Below are 20,011 nucleotides of genomic sequence, written 5' to 3'. Positions count from 1 at the left end.
CTGTCTCTCTAGATCTTTCTCTTTATGAAGCCATATATCATTAAGACTTCCTCCAAAGCTACTGACAGTTAAAAAAAAAAAAAAAAAAAAAAAATGATGATGTACAGCTGTGTTTTTTGAAGCCATCAATTAATATGGAAAAATTCTTGATTAACAATTTTTATTGCTGGCCCCAGGTTGCAACATTAGCCCTGTCACACCTACCATGAAATCCCCAGTGAACAGCACCTTGGCCTGGGGATCAGATAGTCTTTGAAGCCTGTGGCTTAGAACTGCACTTTCTACAGTTTATTTGGTACAAACCCACAAAACTCAACACAGCCCCCCTGAGAACATCTTTGGCAGCAGCCCTCACAATGACAGTTTTCATACCTTTCCCCCTCTGTGGATGTGGTACCACACAGAGGTGCCCCCAAAGTCCACGTGGAAATCTGTATAGCAGCCCTTGACGCTCATCAAGCAGTACCTGACAAGAGGGCAGGAAGAAGAGATGAGTAGATAAAAACTACCAGACCCTGTCCCTGGTTTTAAAACTGTCACTTTTGACACTGAAGTAAGGGGGTGAGGGGGAAGAGAATGACAAGTACTTGGAACTGCTCAGCTTCTGGGATATGCAGGCTCTGAGCAGCTCTTGAAGGTAAATGCTACAGTGATAAGCACTTAATAACTGTCTATTGCTGGAGATAGCTGACAACAGCAGGAGAGTTCACCTTGCATTTACATCAAATCCCCACAAGAAGCTTTAGCAGAAGCAAGAGGAGAAAGCGCTTTCATCCTCATCCTCCAAGTGACTCTTGGAGATTCCATTTCTCATTGGCCCAGCCTCAGTGGCTGTAGCAGGACAGTAAATACTTGGCCGCTCACCCAATCCGAGACACTGCATTGGAATAACAAGCCATACAAGTTCCTCTGACGTGCAGAGAAGACAGAAGAGCTTGTTCATGTGCCCTGTCATGTAGAGGGCTGTACAGGGGCTGTTGGCACTATTATAATTTTAATACCATTTACAAACAGTCCTGAGGGGCAGCTAAAGGGAGGAAGAGTCCCTCAGTTCCTTTTCCTAGCAACAGGCTACCACCTCCTATCACATTATATCCTGGACCCTCTGCCCCTACTGGAATGGTGGGTGCAGGGCACAGGTGTCTCACAAAGTCACTTACTTCTGCACCTTGGGATACTGCATCTCCAGAATGGCATTCGTAGACTCAGTCTGACTCTCTTTCAAGTGTCTTGGCCACATGTTGTCAACCCAGTCAATCAAATCCACCTGCAGCCAGAGAAACAGTTGGTCCAAGTGTAGGTAAAAAGATCTCATTTCCATTCCTCACCCAGCAGATCACAACAGCTTAAAATATTGTTATAAAGCCTCCTAACCCTACAATTTGTCACTTCTCCTAGCCTGGTATGAAATACAGTACTTTGGAAGTAGAAACACTATGCCTGCAGTGGACCCCTCTGAGCACTAGTATTCTCAGAATGGAGTTCACCCAAGACTATTCATAGCCAGTTTGCCAGCACTGTCACTCTGGACTTGCAACAGACATCAGAGAATTTTGTGCAGTGTCATCCAGCCCCATCACAGAAGCATACTCCATAACGTAACTTTTTTGTTCTAATCCTTATGTCTGCATAGTAGCCTCCAAATGCAAATGGAGAGTAAACAGTGTCTGAGCCTGCAGAGAGCCTGAAATAAATTGCTGAGGTGTTTAATTCCTAAACAGAAGAGCAAGGTCTCACAAACATATGATAAAGATAATTTGCTGCTTTGCTCACTCATGAGCACACTGCTAAATTACTTCTGGTACTTTTCTAAGAGCCTTAACTGCCTTGTCCAGGCAGCTAAAGTCGCCAACTTCTCCCCTTAGCAACTTGAACATGGCAACATGCATTTGCACTGCAACATTATGCAACCCATTGAAAGTTTGAGCCCAGCATATAATTTGAATACCTAAACACAGGGCAATGACTGTGTTACTTTTGTTTTTAATTTGATGATTACTTTTAAAAAAAAAAAAATGAAAGTTCTGAACTGGCTCTTGATCTCTTGCCATCCTCAGTGAAAGCAGCAGAACCCAGGAAGGTTCAAGTGCAGAGTTCAGGATACTCTCTCTGGTATTCCAGCCCTCCCTCTATACCTCAACAATCAGCCTCTGCTGTCCACTGCTACTCTGCCTCCCAGTTGGCTACCTGCGCTTTTCACTTACAGTGGAGCCAAAGCTTAATGTATGAGGTATGAGTGGGTTCTACATAACAAGCTCCTTAGCAGTTTAGTGCACAACAGCTGACTGGGGAATCAGGCACTGGTTGGAAGAGAGCCAAGGTCTCATCAGGCAATGGAACCAGCTAACCAAGATGAAGCTGGGAGCCAGTGACCCAGTCCTTCCCCACCACTCTTCTCAGACTAACAAATCTGTCCACTGTAACTCAAATTTGGATATGATTTCTTTGTTTTGCAATTGCTTCTAGAGAGAGGAGGTTCCTACACTTTCCAATTAATCCTCTTTGTATACAATAGGTTCCACTTCTCTAATGGCAGGATGTCATTTCTTAGTAGTATGCTGAAGATTTAGACATGATTACTGTACCTTTTCTGTGAGCAGGGAGGAAAGCTCCCAGGTCATGCTACCCAATTATTTCTGCTTTTCTCACTAGTTTAGCAAGGTCTGCAATGGTAGATTAGCTTAAAGGCATTCACAGGGCTCTGGTGTGATTATAAAGCTTTCCTCTTTGGGAAGCCTCTCTCTGATCCAAAGAGCATAACAAAGAACTAAGGGTGCACGGTGGAAGTGCTACAGGAGAAGACAACTCTACTGACCGTGGCAGGTCTCTGCACCAGGTTTTCCAGTCTGGTGTGGCTGAACTCCAGGCTGATGACATTGTACAGTTTCTCCCGTTCCTCCTCTGGGGTCTCATAGTAGCGTGCCCACTGTGCCATGGACATCTCAATGTCCCTCTGCGTGTTTACGTCCATGACATCCACCATCCGCCTGCTCCCTGCCACAACAAACAGACATCGCTATGAGTGACTGCTGTGCACAAAGAGATGCTAAGAATAGGCAAGCTAGGGGACAAGACACACTGCCTTCCTGGGGGACGAACTCAATAACCCTACCCTGCCAGTAGTCACCAGGTCTGTCCTCCACATCCATGCCAGGACAGCCAGAAACAGTCTCCAGCTCTCTGAACAAGAGACTACTGCTGAGCTGCTTCAGATCACAGAACAGTCCCTTTCCCTTGCCAGCCCCATGTATATACCTTACAAAATACCTGACCTTTTGTTCAGGCAAGAGCTGTCTGGGCATAAACAGCTGTATGGCAAGGGAGCCATAAAGCCTTTCCTAACTCATGGTACAAAGTATTCAACACCCCAAACTGTTCCCTCTATGCTGGGGTGTCAAACATAAGGCCCATATAGCTGCATGATCCAACCCACGAGCCACCGGACTGACTCTATATGCTGCATGTGGGGTGCAGACTGAACCCAGCACTGCAATATCTTGCAAGCAGCACAGGGGTCTAGTCTGAGGTGCACACTGCATGTGGCACCATGCAGGACTGGCCTAGTGCAGTACTTTGGAAATAGCTTACATCAGGCTGTACTGGACCCACAGAGCAGAGCCAGTTCTGGAAGGGGCCCCATGCAGCACGTGCCCCGGACTGATTCCTTGTGTTGCATACAGGGCATGTGGCCAGTTCAGCCCTGTATGTGACCAGATGAGTTTGACACCCCTGCTCTATAAGCCACCCCAGATTCTGCTTGAAGGTCATTGTGATAATTTTGTATAACATTCAAGGCAGAGAAGGGATGTACTTACCTACATAGAGGCGCACGTCATTCACACTGAAGTCAGGATCTGGCATCCTAGAACACAGACAAATACCTGAGACAAATGCTGAGGCATAATCCATGGCTAGGAGAGCAGAGGCAGTTTAAAAATTAGACAGATTATCTCCAGAGTGTGAACTGGGAATTTATACTGTATAGCAACCTTGGTAAATAAAGAGCTTGTTTCAGAGAACTTCAGCTTTCATTTAAAATAGTTCACCTATACTAAGGATACGTGTACAGATGTAGTTGCACCAGGGCAAGCTCCCAGTAACTTCCAGGGCAAGCTACTTACTAGATTTATGCAGCATTATTTAACATGAGTGTGGGTAGTTAACTTGGCAGAAATAGTACCTTGAAAGGCAGGATCTAAACCTTTCACTCTATGGTTGAAGAAAACCTTCAAAGTATGATACGAACCAAAAAGTGTTGCCTGACAAAGTCACAGTGCTTTAATCATACCTGCTTGGCTAGAATGGTGTGAATCCCTGAGGTGAGCACTACTACCAAAGTATGCTGTGGACAGTAAATCTTGGTCATCGTAACGGTGGTACTAGTTTTACTACCTCAATAAAGACTGCATTTCTCACCACTCTACTGAAGTAGCTTAAATCTTTACAAAATAAAAAACAATAAAACACTACTAACCCCAGACCAAGCTGCACGAAGCCTGAAACTGCTTCTCTTCAGGGAGTGGTTAACTTAGGTACCATCCTTAGCTGTTTCACTGCTGATCACAGTTTATAATAGATGGGGGATGCATTAGATCAGCATACTAATGGCACTAGAAGCCAGGTGGTACCTGGAGCATACCTGTTAATTCCTGCCCCCAAATCAGGGAAAAGTCAAAAGAAAGGAACTTGTTTGGAGTTCTGAACATGCATACAGCCCAGTAAGACCTCCAGGGCATCCACAATCGCTTGCAACTCACTGTAGCAATTTCAGCAGTCACAGGACCTTCAGTCCACAGATTATCCTACTTTTACTGCTCTGTGTGATCCATTGTCTCAGATGGAAGCCCAGTATTGCCAACCCCACTGCGTCAAAAATCATGAGACAAACTCTTAAAAATCAAGAGATTTGGTATGTAAATCACAAGATGCCATTTTTGAAGTGTGTGTGGAGAGGTTTATTTGTGAAGACTGTGGGTCAGGAGTAAGGGGCAGCAGCAGGGCTGGGGGGGCGGGGCTGTGCCTTGGGACTGAGGGACACACACACAGTAGAGTCATGGGTCATGCAACAGTTGCGGGTAGCTCGGTCCAGAGATGTGGGAGGGGTACGAGGGTGGGTAGCTCCCTATCACTGCACAGACCCCCAGGGAGACATGGGGGGCACATTCCCCCCAGTTTCATACATGGGGCAGAGGTAGGCTGCCCGCTGCAGGCTGGGGCTCTGTGCCAGCTGCCTCGGCCCCAGAAGTCTCACAATGCCAGCGTGCCTATTGTTACCGACCAGGTGGGCAGGGGAAGTGCAGCACGGCCAGCATGCAGCTCCCAGGGCAAAGTTTGCCCCGGGAGTTGTGCGCTGGCCATGCTAGATGTCCCCTCACCCTGGTGGGTGGCAGGAGGCATGTGATGTCACATGGCAACCAGGGCACGAAACCCCAGCCAGCAGCCTGCCTCGCCCACATGCACAAATATGGAGGGTATGTGCCCCCCATGCATCCCTTAGGGACCTGTAATACAGCACTGCCCCTAGCAGCAACACTGTCAAAATAAGTTTATATCCCAATAGCATAGTAAAATGCACCCAGCTTTAGCTACCAGGATTTGATCCCTGTGGCTCAGGTATAAGTAGCAAAACAGATTCTGAACTATCCACTCCCAAGACCACCACCTACCCATAAAGTTAGGGGGTGAAGAGGAAGGAAAAGACTACTGTGAGGAAGGCACTTAGGGGATCCTGCTACAGCTTCCCTAGTCCAGGCAGTGCCCCCCTTGGCTGGAGTCACCTCCCCAACCCTGATACTTACTTTATTCCAAGGCCTTCAGAGTTCTTAAAAATCAGAGGATCTCTCAGTCCACCCCGCTGGATGTATTCAACTGTGAAGTCTGCCATTGGGATAAAAGACAAGAGTGGGTAATTGTTAGGAGGAAATTGCTAAGGAGATATTGGGGGTACAGCCAGTGAAGGAGGAATATGGCAAAGAGAAGGCTTAAGCAGCCACCCCAGATGTGTGTGAATTTGGTTTGCTCCAGTGCTCTAATCAGCTGTATATATCCTGCCACAGACACAGGCCATGCAGACAAGCAGGATGGGATATGTTGGTTCCACTAGCTGGGTCAGGCAAGCAAAGGAATAAGGCTTTGTTACTCTCATTCCCCAAATAAACTCAGTGAAGCAAGAGAAGACTCAAGAAAAATTACTTCCACTCCCTCCAGTGCCTCATACAGAGCAGTTGTATGATCACAGATATGCCATGTAAATCTTACATGTTCCCTTTTTACCCAGGTCAACCTCACCTATTTGCTCCCCCCGCAACTATTTACTTGACTCCTTACTCCTGAGCAAGCAGAATACCTTACAGAAGAATAAAAACAGAACAAAAGGAAATAAGAAAGTCTGAACCAGAGCTTGAAGGAGCTGGGGGAGGGAAAACATAGGACACAGAGAAGCAATCCGCTCAGTTTCAAAAGAACAAGTTTAGCTGCCAACACATTTATCTAATACTTCCAAGCTAGCTTGCAGCTGAACAGACTCCCAAGCTTTCTCCCATGAAGCTTCTCTCTCTATAATATCAGAGTTGATATTAATACCCTGATAGAGAAGTAGTTAGTCTGCCCTATCAAGAAGTAAGGGGCCTTGGAAAACACTGACTCTATGGTCCATTTGCAGGCATGTTTCGCCCCATAATTTTATTGGCTTCATAAACTAGACAGGACTCTGGGTGGGAGTTAAAAAGCCACCAAGGGAAGGGGAACCAACCTTTGCCTTCCATGAAGACGACAAAGGTGGAGTTGAATTTATTGGTGGAAAGTTTCTCCTCCAGGTCAAATGTCCTCTTTCCTTCGATTTCATCATCTGAGATGCCATCATCTTCATAGCGCCGTCTCATCGTCCCACGCTGTGGACAGAACAAACGGGAAGATGAGAATAGCTGCATACAGTGCGGTACAACCAGCTCATTTTCCCAGCTGTTGCAATAACCTCAGCTCTGATGCCTTTCTGAAAGATGCAATCTAGTTTTACAATGAACAGTTAAGTCAGTGATTTGAGGGAGGACTTATTTATGGCCCCCATTACACCACAAAAGAAGATGCCACCATTCCCAACCAAGAGTAGCAACTAGCTTAGTATTAATCTGGGGCATCTGTTCCCCAACCACTTTTGATCAGAGAGCAATTGTTGTAATCAGTTCCCAGATGCAACTGCTGTTCTGACCACCTCTAAACTTGCTACTGTCCCACTATTTCCCTGTTGCCTAGGAGCTCCTGCACTCAGGCCAAAAGGGGGAAGAGAGGTGGACAGACTAATAGTATTTACAGGCACAAGTTGCCCATCCCTTAGTTGTCAGCACAGGTGAGGGATGGGACAGTTTTCAAGAAAAATGGGACCAACGCAAGGGAAGGGGAATCAGCTTTCAACAGTTTTTATTTGGTTTTTTATAAGTGCATTAGCATTTTGTATTGGAACAGGAGAACCACACGCTTTTATTTAATGCATTTAAATTTCATTAAGTTAGCTTTCACTAGAAAGCTAAAAATTTAAAACGTCACATCCGTAACTGCTACGAAAGACAGCATCTGGGTCAGGACTTTGTAATAGGTGTTTCTGCTAAGAACTGAAGGGGTTGGTGGATGCTTTTGGCATCAACATAACTCAGTTATACTAGAGCAAGTTTTTAAAACACCCAAGTAGGTGGATCGGGTTTCTGTAACTCTCAAGGGTTGTTTAAGTACTTTAGAAAGACCTCATTTTTAATTCCAAGAGAATAAAGGAGTTATTTTCCAGAGAGATGATATATCTCCTGCATGTACCCCTCCACCATTCACTTAGCCTTAAGAGTGAAGGAGACACAGTCTTCAGAACCTTGTTTCATACACAGCTTGTATTTATTCCAGGAAAAATGGCACCCCTAACTCAGAGGCCTAGTGAGCTACTGGTGACATTTCTGCTATTGCAGATGAGATGACAGAAGATAGGCTCCTCCAGACAGGAGCATCGGCCAGCAAAGGGTCATACACATTTGGGTAACAAGATAGATATGGGAGAGAGAGGTTGGCTGGGGCAAAGCGAGGCTTGATATTTATTAAACGCTGATCATTCAGAGTTACAGAACTCTACGCAGGCAGCACAAGCTGAGGTACAATCAGGGGCCTCTTTCTGCTCCAGGTTCATTAGCCCCATCACTTCAGTGCTCATCAGCAAGACTTTCCATTTAGACCCTGAACTCAGTTTACAATGAGATCTAACTTTGTTCTACACCACCCCTCACTACTGCCAGCTCTATTCTTCCTTGCCTTATGTCCTCTTTTCCACACCCTTGCTCCTTTTAATTCAGGGACGGGCAATTATTTTGGGCAGAGGGCCGCTTACCCAGTTTTGGCAAGCTGTCAAGGGCCACATGGGTAGCCCTGCCCCTTGACAGGTGCCATGCCCCCTGGTCACCATCTTGGGACCAAGGTCTCAAGGCCAGCACCAGTGGGGACCAGAGCAGGGCACAGGCTGGCAGGGGTCTGTGGAGCCAGGCTGGGCTGCTCCAGCAGGGAGAAGGGGGAGCTGGCCTGGCTCTATAGAGTACCTGCTGCCCAGGACTCTGTACCCTTGCCACCTTGCTCTGGGCCCCACTGGCGCTGGCCCTGGACACTGGTGTGGGCCCCACACTTCCGCGCGTGCTCACTCCCAGTGCCCCCCAGCCCCACAGTACAGGCAGGGGGCAGCACACAGCCCTGACCCCCTGCTTGCTGGCAGGGAACGAGCTGGTGTGTAGCGCAGAGAAAAGTGGTCCCTTACCTGGCCCATGGCCAGTGCTCCCTGCTGCAGCCACTCACAGCTCATGTGGGGCTGTCCTGAGCAGGCACAGGCAGCCTCATGCAAGTTGCGAGTGGCTGCAGGGTGGGGCAGCAGCCACAGGGCAGGTGAGGGGCCACTTTTCCCCACCCACAATCAGCACTAGCTCATTCCCTGCCAGCAAGCAAGAGGTCGGGGCTGCGTGATGCCCCCCGCCTGTACCGCGGGGCTGGAGTCAGCACCAGCTCGTAACCGACAGCCGCTGCCAGTCCGGGCCCCGTCCCAGCTCTGGGCTTGCCCACTGGGGCTGTCTGTGGCGGTGGCAGCTGCAGTCCCCCCACTTGCTGCACTGGAGCTCACGAGCTGGGCAGCAGAGGCTATGGTGGCAAACACTGCCCAGTGTGGCAAGTGGGGGCGGTGGGCATGGGGCCCAAGCTGGCAGCAGGGCTGGGTTACAAGCTGGTGCTGAGTGCAGGGGAAAAGCAGCCCCTCACCTGCTCCATGGCCGGCACCCTGCAGCTGCTCGCACCCTGCGTGGGGGTGTCTGTGCCTGCTCAGGACAGCTCCGCGCAGGCTGCGAGTGGCTGCAGCAGGGAGTGCCAGACACGGGGCGGGTGAGGGGCCGCTTTTCCCCATGCTCCTTCCCTGCCCTTCTCTCCCCATCCCTTACCTGAGTTTCCGGCGTGGTACAGCCACGTGGTCCCAGGCCAGAAGCCCCTGCTGGACTCCTGGCTAGTGGGGCAGGGACAGGAAGGGCCCAGGGGAAGCCCAGCGGGCTCCTACTGGCCCTGGTCCTGGTCATTTTTGACAGGAACCAAAGACAGATCATTATTAATTTTCTAAATTTTTTAGGGGCCCCACAGGCTGGATAGAATGGCCTCATGGGTTGGATCTGGCCCACGGGCCATATTTTGCCCACCCCATTTCAATTTATTCCCTGGCACCCATTTAAGAGGCCACAGCAAACAAAACATAATGCTTAAAGAGCTACAATATGGCATTTGCCACTGATGAAGTAGGCTGCTCCTCTTCCCCGCCTCACCCAGTTTGTTCCATCTAGACTAGGACTGTTTAACTGGCAGCCCACAGAGTTAACATGCAGCCCACAGGCTCCTGCCTGGCTGTCACTTTGCCCAGTGCATTAATGGCAGCCTTGGCCAGCATCCAGGCTCCCCCTTCCCTCCTCCAGATACTGGTTCCTGCCTCTGCTCCTGAGGGCAGGGCAGTACAGCAGGAGAGGGCCAAGCTATGTACTCCCCAAAGGAGGGAGCCAGGTTGCCCACGCTGTGTCCTGCAGGTGGGCTGCCTGCGTAATGTGTGCAGCCAGGCAGGGAGTGGGTGTGCTGTACATATGGGGGCGGAGCGGGGGGGGGGTGTGTGTCAGGACTGGCTGTGGGGAGGACCAAGGTGGCCAGCTCCCTGGAATCCAGAAGCTGGATAGCTCTGATCTAGACTAAAAGCGGTTGAGGCAAGAGTTATTATACCAGTCCTAGTTTACATATGAATGCTGTACTGGTTCAAAATTAAGATGCAATTCCTAATTTATTGAAACCAAAGCAAAAGGATGTTCAGACACTCATTTTGGTTTCAGAGTGAATTATTCTGATTCTGTTAGCAAGTAATTTACAAGCTTGACCTAACACCTTCAAGAACATGATCAATTTACTAATTTGTTTCCTATCATCAAAGCCAGCAAAGAAATTTATACTGTAGCCACTGTTAATATTTCATTAACTTAGTGTGGCTTTTAGAAAAGCTGACAGAAATTGAAACAAAAAAAATGGGCATGGACATTTTTTTCCAACAAGCCATGTGACAACCTGTAAGTAGTGAATGAAATTAAATGTTTCCTCATTAAATTTTCCAAAGCAAGTTTAGTTCTTTAACTCACTTGAGCTAGAGATGATTAAGGGCTCAACTTTAAACTTTTTCATGCATGTTTATAAAAGACTGTCAAGCCACATTTTAACAAACACTAAAAATATTAACAACATTCTTTAATAAAGTCTACACTTGTATAGAATGCAATAAAGTGTTTTTAGTTTATGTAAATGATATTTTAGGACAGGGGTGGGCAATTATTTTGGGTGGAGGGCCACTTATTGAGTTTGGCAAGCCATCGAAGGCTGCATGACAGGCAGCCAGGGGCAGATAAATATTCGTTTTCTAAATTTTTTAGGGGCCCCGTGGACCACATAGAATGGCCTGGTGGGCTGCATCCAGCCCATGGGCTGCATCTTGCCCACCCCTGTTTTAGGACAAACTTTGCTGAAGTCCATCATTTCTTTAGCTATGAGAAACAAAAAATGAAAGAAAGCTCTGCTCCAGTTTTGCATACTCATTACTGGGAACAGCACCTACTATGAACAGTTCTGCTCACTCACAGTGACTCCTGTTGCTACTAAACATTACACCATGCATGTTATATCAGTACCGTACAAGACCAATAGTCTAACTTCCTAAAATCCACCCTGACTTAAAATCAACACTGGATCTCTCTCGGTTATGCAGAGCAATAGGTTAATCAAAAATGTTACTGGAGAAGTTTGTGGCCTGTATCATATAAGCCCTCAGAGGAGATGAACCTAAAAATCTATGAACAAATTAACATTGTGTGTACTGTTCTGCATGCCACACATTTCAATTTATATAGTTGAAGCAGATAAGGGTCTCATATTACATAGTCTTCAACAAAGATTGCGAACTCTAAGCGACAGCATTTGTGGTGCTAAATCCAGGGTTTGTCAATAAGTAATGTTTCTTGCCTTCCAAAATACATCTGCTTTTATGTATATTTGCAAAGATTTGCTTTAAGCCTACCTCTTCCAGCTCTACATGCAATACTAAACACTAGTGGTTAATGCACATTAGGAAGTTTTTAAACGGATGCACAAAAGCAGCTGCATTATTGCTGAAAGAGTTTGCAAGTTTCCTGGCAAGAAGGCCAGAGCTACAAACTGCCAAGCAGTGCTGTACTTTTTGCATATGCTTCTATTCAAAATATTTAACTACTCAACCCTACTCTGAATGATAAGTCTGTGATCCTGCTCCCCACCTGTCTCCCATCTGGAGGGGTTGCCAGGACTTGAACAGAGTCATAAGAGACACTGTAGTGATTGGCTTTTCACATCATGTCTACATTGCAAGATGCACATTTACAGCATGCCACCTCCTGGGAAAGGGGAATAAAAAAAAGCACAGCTTCTCTATACCCTTTGGGAACTGGCTCTTCTCCCCAGGACAGGTCAAAAACAAAATTCCCTGAGTAAAGGTAATCAGACAAGATCTTTTTCTCAGTCATGTTCTGGGAAAACAGGCTTTGAGATCACTCCCTGCCTAATACTCCACACAGATAGGAGCACGACTGAAGTGCCCGAGCTCATCTCCACCCCACATATGCACAAGCTTTGGAAAGGAAAAACCTTTACAGAAAAAGTTTAAAATCTGTTCAGACAGTACAAACATCCTATCAGGATACAAGTGTCCTATAAATCTGGGACTTTCCTGAAGAGCCAATGCATTAGTCACTATGCAGAGTAGGGACTGGAAGGGCATTTGTAATCTAGCTGCTGCAAAGAACCAAGCTCTAGTTCAGACAGTGCACATTTCAACTTCTGCTCACTGGGAAAGTAGCAGATCCATAGATATTAAGGATCCTGAATGGCGTTCCCAACCCCACATTGAAAGCAAACACCAGCCGAACAATTTCAGTTTCCTCATAAATGCCACTGAATTATTTGCCTAGAGTTGAGCTAATTCCCTCTTCTGAAGATGGCATAAAGCAGCCAGGACAGCTGTATTTCTCAGACAACCACATCCGAGTTATGGAGTGGGGGTGTGACTTAAAATAGTGGCCTGAAGAGCAAGAGAGTGCTCAGGAAAACTTAACGCAATGTTTTTAAAGGAGACCTGGCTGCAGAGGAGAAAAATGTAGACTTGTGCCTTTTTCCTTATAAAAATCTGAAGTAGAGTGCAGGAGATGTAACGTTTTCAGTTGCTTGTTACTGTAGACTTCAGGCCCTCTCCAGCCTGGAAAACTGTCCTACTGGAGTCTAGACCAGCGAGTTTCAGGAGAAGCTCCCAGCAGCAGTCACAACAACTGAGCAGCAAAGGTAGAATGGACAACACTTCAGTGGCTTTTGGTGACTTTAACAACCAGGGTTTGAGGGTAGCCTTTCAGTTAGTTTATTCCTCACTAGCAGACTCCAGGGAAGCCAATGACACAAAAGCAGTCAAATGCACTAACCAAAAAGGAAACCTCCCCTCCAGCACTAGATTAGAGTAACTTTAAGTGTTACATGTAACACTAGGTTGATGGTATCCCTTTAAATAAAGCATTATGGCTACAGATGTCAGCACACAAATCTCTATGTATTCGTCTGACCAGAGGATGTGTGCACTGAAGTACAGCGTGCTGAGCTCTGCAGTTTGTGGCCCATGCCAGAACACAGATTAGGAGGAGGGTGGCAAACTGCAGATAAGGCAGTGGACTGCAGTCTATCCAGGACCAGTTAAATCATTGGTTCCCGTCTATGCCAATAAGCTTTTCTTCCCAAATTGCTCAATAGAAAAAGATCTCTGCTAATGTGTGCCAAAGCAGTTTCTAGTACAAAGTGACAAAGACCATGAAATTAAAGCAGGCACAGTCATGAATGCTGGAAAAAAGAGATTTCTTGCAAGCTAATTCCTACAAAACTTATACAGAACAGCCCCAACTCACGCAGAAATGAACACGTTAACTGAAAGGAAACCAAGGTTTTACTTACGCTAGGATTTAAAGGGATGCTAGCAGGTCAAGGTAACTAACCCAGACTAATAACTTCTACAGCTCAAACTGACTTGAGAGTAATAGTATTTCATGACATACATACATACGGAGGCTATATACTGTTCAACTATAACCGAGCAGTAGTCTCCTGTAGGCTGTAGCACTTTATACAAAAGGAAAACCTGGAGAAGACTAATGCAGGCTATTCTATAATACAATTATTTGTCTTCAGGTATTAATTAATTATATTGAGCTGGGTAACTATTGGTGCTGACAGACATGGGGAAGAACACACACACACACACACACACACTTTATGGGAAGCAGCACAACATTACTTCCCAGCTCTGCCGCATCCGTAGAGATAGGGTGCTTCCGCAGGGCTTCGTGACACTTTTAGCTAAAGCTGATTCAAATAGCTATTGGATAAAAGTGCCAAAAAAGCTGCACTGAAGTGCTGGATCTCTGCAGATGTTGGGAAAGCTGGGTGCAACTAATGTGCTGACTCTTCTGGACATGCACAAGGCTTGGCATGAGAGCACACCAAGTTTAAAGTAGAGTACTGTGGTACTCCCTCCCCCCTGCCCATCTGCGAGCAGGCTCAAATACTAGCCCGTGCAAAGCATAAGTTTGGTCACAATACACACTGAAGTTAGTTACAATACAGAGAACTGAGCCTACATTTGCCAGGTGATAGAAGCAGAACTTTTGCTCTTTGATTCACTCGTTTCTTCCTGCTTATAGCACCACTACTGCAACTTTGAGTATGGACACACTAACAACTGACCTGTTCTCAAAATGTCACTGATGGGAAATTAGTTCACAACTGCTGCAGGCCAGAGGTGTCCACTCATGCAAGTGCCCTTGTGTTCCAAGTGGAGTGGTCACTTTAGTTGTTGAAGTACTGTGGCTCTGACACCCGTGGGTGGGACTGAGTCCCCAGCCCAGCATGCCTCACAGGCAAGCAGGGCGGGAGGCAGAAGTACTTGCATCCATCCTTTGGGGGGTCCCAGGGGCTGGGTGACCTATCACTTTTCTGTTTTTTCTTCTCTTCTAAAGAAGAGTTCAATGAAAGTTCAGTAGTTTACGTTTGACTGAACCCTGCAGTGTGCCTGCCTGACTTGGGGTGGGTGGAGGTTGAGGGGGAATGCAAGGGGGAAAGAGTGTTTAGATCCATGCTTTGGGATTCCCAGAGGCTAGGGGGCATGAGTAGGGTGCAAGGACACATCTGGTTGTTATAAAGATACTAGCCAATTGCCTATCAGGAATGATGGGGGGATGGGGGATGCCAGCAGGGATGGAGTGCCGCCACTCACCACCCTGTGCCACTGCTGCCTTCCAGAAGCGGGAAACAGCCCTCCAGGGAGCAGGGCTGGCCTTGACCCCCACCAGTCACACACCAGAAAAGCCAGTTGCAGCAGTGGGTGAGTGCGAGTCAGATGTGATGCAGTGGGGGATGTTTGGAGGACTTACCAGACCCTGTCACAACGCTTGGTGTTCACATGTAATGCTGGACCTGGACTGGTATATTTTGAACTGGTTTAAAAAACTGTATTTATACCTGATTTTTCAGATATGCTTTTGAACCATTCCAGGAAGCTTTAAATCAGTTTAACAGACTTTCAGGTTTAAACCAGGTTTAAGTGCTATGTTTATCAAAGCCCTTTATGAGAAAGCTCCACCCTCTGGCACAAAGAATTTTCAGACAGGTCACAGTAAAATTCTCCCATTTCCCTTATGACTAGTAAAGAGGTGTTTCCCAGGGTGCCAAGAGGCATCCTAGTCTCAGAAGACTGATGAAAGGGCATTTCTCTGTAAGACAAATTGGACTTATACAAGGACCATCCCAAAGTCTAAAGTAATATTCAATTGATAAGGTAAGCTACAGATAGCTTTATGCACCCCAATGCTGAGACTTCCTTTGTTCCCATGGGCAGAGAAACAATCTTTCTGTTCAGCGTGTGTACATCATCTAACACAATGAGCCCCCTGGACTGTGGCTGGGGCTCCTAACCACTACAACAATACAAACAAATAGCACCAGATATAGGGAACTCATACTAAGCCAGTATCACAGTGCTTTTATTGTCTTGCAAGGCTGAGAAAGACAACATTCAAATAGTGCCGGGGAGCAAGAAAGATTCTGATTACTACACCACTGCAATCTTGAATATTTCTTAGGGTCCATCTCAACTGTGTCTATAAGAATCATAGCCAGCTCTCTACAGTAGTCTCTTTATCTCTTCTCTGATGCATGATTCAAAAACAGTTCCCTAGTTTTTGGTCTTCACTTTCTCCTCTGGGATTTTAAACTGCTGATCATCTGGGATCCCATTCCCCATTCCTCTAAGATAAGGCCTGCAGAATAGAAGAGCTGCCTCTTCATTTGTCCCCCTTAGCCTGAAAGTCCTTATGCAGCAGGATACACAAGTAAGACCTACCGTCATTCTGTTGCTACTCTGACACTTTTGCCCAACCAGATAATTGTTACACAATTAAGTAACTGGCCAATGGCTGATAACAGCAAGGGAACTATAAGGAAAAGCTGGGACATAAGATGCCGACAGGCTTAAATATCTCCTTCAACACATGCTTTGTAAAGGTTGCACAGACTCTTCCAATGGTAAGAAGGCCATCTAGATCAGAGATTCTCAGTCAGGGTGCCACACGATCCTTTGAAGGCTGCTGCAGAAAGTGTGAGGAGATGAGATACTTCCCTGCCTCCCCTGGGTAGCCCCTCTGCAAGGAGGTAAGCACTGAAATGAATTAACTACTTTTTGAAATGGGGTGTGACTTAATTCATAGAAGTTATGGAAGGCTGCCTTGAGTCCAAAATGGTTGAGAACCACTGGTCTAGACATTCAGTTTCTTCACAGGACCAGCCAGCAGTACACATCTATAGCCTATCCTGGTATGGGGCAAACAAGGAGATTGTTGTGGTGGGTCCTGAGTACCTGCAGATCTCATCCTTGTGCTCCCCCCCCTGTTTTCAACTTAGTTTTGTGGCCCTGCTTGTACTGGCACCAGTGCACAACTTACCAAACTATTTCTTTGCTTGAACTGCTAGCATACGAGACAGTCAAGACCTCAAATCTCAATGCCTATGACAGCATCCTATACACTGGGTACAATACAAAACTATTTGGAGCCTTCTAGTGTCCACTCTCACAGTGCAACAGGAATGAAGCATGAGCTTAAAAAAAAAAAAAAATCAGACTTTGTGGTTGAGGGGTGTATTGCAACCTATTGCACAGATAAGGAAGGTATGGGCTTCTGAAACTTCTGATCCACTTCAGTCCAGTCCTCTCTAGACCCCTCAAAGCTACACAACCTAACTAGACCCACTCACCCATTAAAGCAGAGTCCTGCTGTACCTCTCCACATCCGATGGAACTCTCCAGTCCCCTGCCATCTTCCAGCTCTGTAGATGATCAACTCCTTCTGAACATACACTTCAAGTAGTGAAATGTTCCCTGCTTCCCTCACCCCCTAAACATCCTCTATACCACACATTCCTCATATCAGAGCAGGCTGCCTCTGCAAATGTTGCATAAAGTATGTCAAAACCAAACCAGACTCCATGTATCAATCACAGCAAAACCTAAATGTCATCCCCAGTGAAGTACTTGCTACTTCAGTGTTTGAGAGAATTTTGCACTTTATAGCAAGAATGGTTGTAAAGGTCTGCTTCAGTTACGTTAGCTCTCTGCAAGATCTCACTAACGCTGACACTAGTGAAAGCTCATGCAATGAAGATCTGAAGAGGAGCCCAGGACAACCCACATTATGTTAGGACATCTGGAGGGCCAAAACCTCCCCGCAGTTATTCATTCTCCCAGGACTCACAAATCAGGGATTCTCATCTATTATATTTGCCCTTCACTGTTTGTGTCTGGCTCTACTGGGTGAAATCCATTTACAATACAGGAAATTAAAAACATGACAATTGTTTCTGCATTGAAAACAGTTCTGAAGCACCTCCTTCTTGAGCTGATCCTTCTACCTGCCATCTAGACTTCCTAGGGATGGCATGGATAAGCCACTGTTTTTCAATCATTTTAGATTCAGGGCATCCCACCATAACACTTTTTTAAAGTTGGTGACACCCCAGAGAGAAACACTGCTGATGCCTCGCTTTACCTCAGTGGTTCTAAACAGGGGTCCTGCCACAGCAGCCAAGTAGAACTTCCACATGCACCTTGTGCACAGTCAGGTAAGCCTGAAGCAGGCAGGAGTACCTGCTCTTGACACAGTCCTCCTTTATGTGACCCCTCACTTCCTCCTCTGCACCTGTTTCCAGGACAGTTCTACCTGCTCTGTGCACCTGTTTTCCAAGAGAGGCTCTTCAGGGCTGGAATGGGATGGGCTGTGGCACAAGACCTTGCTCCTGCCTGCTTTAAGCTTACTGGATAACTCTGAAGTAGGAGGGGGTGCATGTTCAGTAATGCAGCCCTTCCCAATCTGGCTGTGCAGGAGGCAGTTCCACTTGGTTTTAGTAGGGCACCTACACTGCAGCACCTCTGAACAGGTCTCTTAGCACCTCAGTTGAGAATCACTGGGTTAAGCTAACAATAGGAACTTTTTGCTTTTAACACCTGCCTTTTCAAGCTACTTGCGTTTTCCTGGGCTTAAACCCATCTCAAATGAGGAATGGAACTGGTGATTCAGATGGATACAAGGTATGAAGATTCCCCCCGCCCCACATTTTTATACAAGGTCATATATTTAAATACAGACCAAGATTGCCTTTTGCTCAAGCAACCTCACATATTTTAGGAATGAAACCGGTGAACACCACAAAGCTTTAGTCACTTCCTGCTTTGTCTGTTGCAATCCCCTATATGGCCTTCCTAATATCCTCTATTCTTAAAACTTCAGGGAACCTAGATGGTAAACTCAGGTGCTCTGCAAGCAAAAGCATGCCACACTTCCCCCTCCCAAGTCAATTCCCTAGATAATCTATTATGACATTCAATTCAGAACTGGTCTCTTGATTCAAAATGTTCCACAAGCTTTTTCCTTATCATCTCCTTACTTCCAACATGGACACACAGACCTTGTCGACGCTGTACAGTAGCCAGTACAGTTCTGCTGGCATAAGAGAGTGTGAAAGGATCATGTCCTGGCACACTGAAACCACCAGCATGAGCACTGCTCTGCCAGCTAATTGTGTGTCATGCAGGGATTTCTACCAACAAAAGCTGCCTCTATGCTAGAGGACTCTGATACCATAGTTATGGTGTCAGACGACATATCATGTGTAAACTAAGCCTCTACATTCTTCTGAATCAAACATTTTTCCTTCAAAAGAACACTTACAGACTTTTCTGAGCTCCCTCCTTCAGAGCTTACCATTACATCTCTAGCCTACAAGACAGCAGCATATAAATCAAATAAATGAATAAAACCTCACTGTCTATGTATTTATAAAGCTTCACCTGTAACTAGAATGAATAGTTCAAGGTTGACATCCTCATCTACCTCTTGCCATATTCACTTCATTGTAATAGGCTAGCACTCTATACATCTCCTCAACTTGCAAATTAAACCTGTACTCTGCTCTGGGCATGTCTCCACTGTTCACTTAAACTAGACTTAAGTATCAATTTTTAACCAGCCACACAAAAATGCCTCTGAATCCCAATTTGGAGCTCTCACACTTTACAGCAGGGGTGGGCATAAGGCAGATCCAGTCAGCAGCCAAACTTCATTTCCCACCAGCCCCTGCTTGTGTGGCTACCACCAGTTTGCATTGAGACAGACCCCAGGAGCAGCAGGGCCATGATAGTGTGGGGTCAGGGTTTCCATGGAGACCAGCCCAAGTGACCCTGGTGCAGCTGGGTAGGGAGCTGCTCAGGAGCCAGGTCAAGCTGTGATCTACTGCTTGCATGCCCCTGCCCACCTGGGTATGCGGGCAGCAGGGCAGAACTGGTATCTGCTGCCTACATGCCCCTGCCCGGGGTGTGCAGGCAGTGGATTGCGGCTCTTCCCTGGCTCCAGACCACGCTGTGACCACCACAAGATCCTGGCCCCAGCCCCGGAGCAGCTCCCTGCCCAGCTGCGTGTCCTGTCAGTGCTGCTTGGGTTGGTCACGAACAGACAACTGAAGAAACAGCCAGGCCTTGGTTAAGTAGCTACAGATTTGCTATGGCGGTTCTCAGACATGAACCTGACCTGCTCAAATGCTCTGACATCCACATGTAAGTGTGCCTTCCCCTTATCCCTAGGAAGAATCTTCTTCTATACAATTGGGAACTGAAGCACAGAGATTAAGAGACTAGCTCATGGCTACACACAAAGTCTGTGATAGTCAGTAAGGATCCCCAGATCTCTTAGCTCACCTAAACCACAATATTTTTTCTCCTTCACCCCTCCCTCGAACAGCTATACTCTACCTCCAACCAGGGCTCCTGGATCACAAGGACTTGCTTTATAAAGCCAAATTAGTGCCATTTCTTGCACCTCTG

General features: G+C 46.6%; 1 protein-coding gene across 1 annotated transcript in view; it reads right to left on the bottom strand.

Annotated features, from left to right (window-relative positions):
- LOC109291242 (lysine-specific demethylase 2A-like) overlaps positions 1-20,011 on the bottom strand; it is a 46,600-nt gene that overhangs the window by 9,645 nt on the left and 16,944 nt on the right. The window contains exons 3-8 of the mRNA XM_019508159.1: positions 6,752-6,890; positions 5,799-5,877; positions 3,816-3,862; positions 2,816-2,994; positions 1,161-1,267; positions 373-466 (exon numbers count right to left, since the gene is read on the bottom strand). Of these exons, the coding sequence (XP_019363704.1) occupies positions 373-466; positions 1,161-1,267; positions 2,816-2,994; positions 3,816-3,862; positions 5,799-5,877; positions 6,752-6,890 (645 nt within the window). The remainder of the gene's footprint in view (positions 1-372; positions 467-1,160; positions 1,268-2,815; positions 2,995-3,815; positions 3,863-5,798; positions 5,878-6,751; positions 6,891-20,011) is intronic.

This window comes from Gavialis gangeticus, unplaced genomic scaffold (assembly GCF_001723915.1).
Source record: "Gavialis gangeticus isolate Ggan-Ray unplaced genomic scaffold, GavGan_comp1, whole genome shotgun sequence".
Taxonomy (NCBI): Eukaryota; Metazoa; Chordata; order Crocodylia; family Gavialidae; genus Gavialis; species Gavialis gangeticus.
Note: the sequence above shows the minus strand (reverse complement) of the source record. Positions and strands in the feature narration are given on the sequence as shown.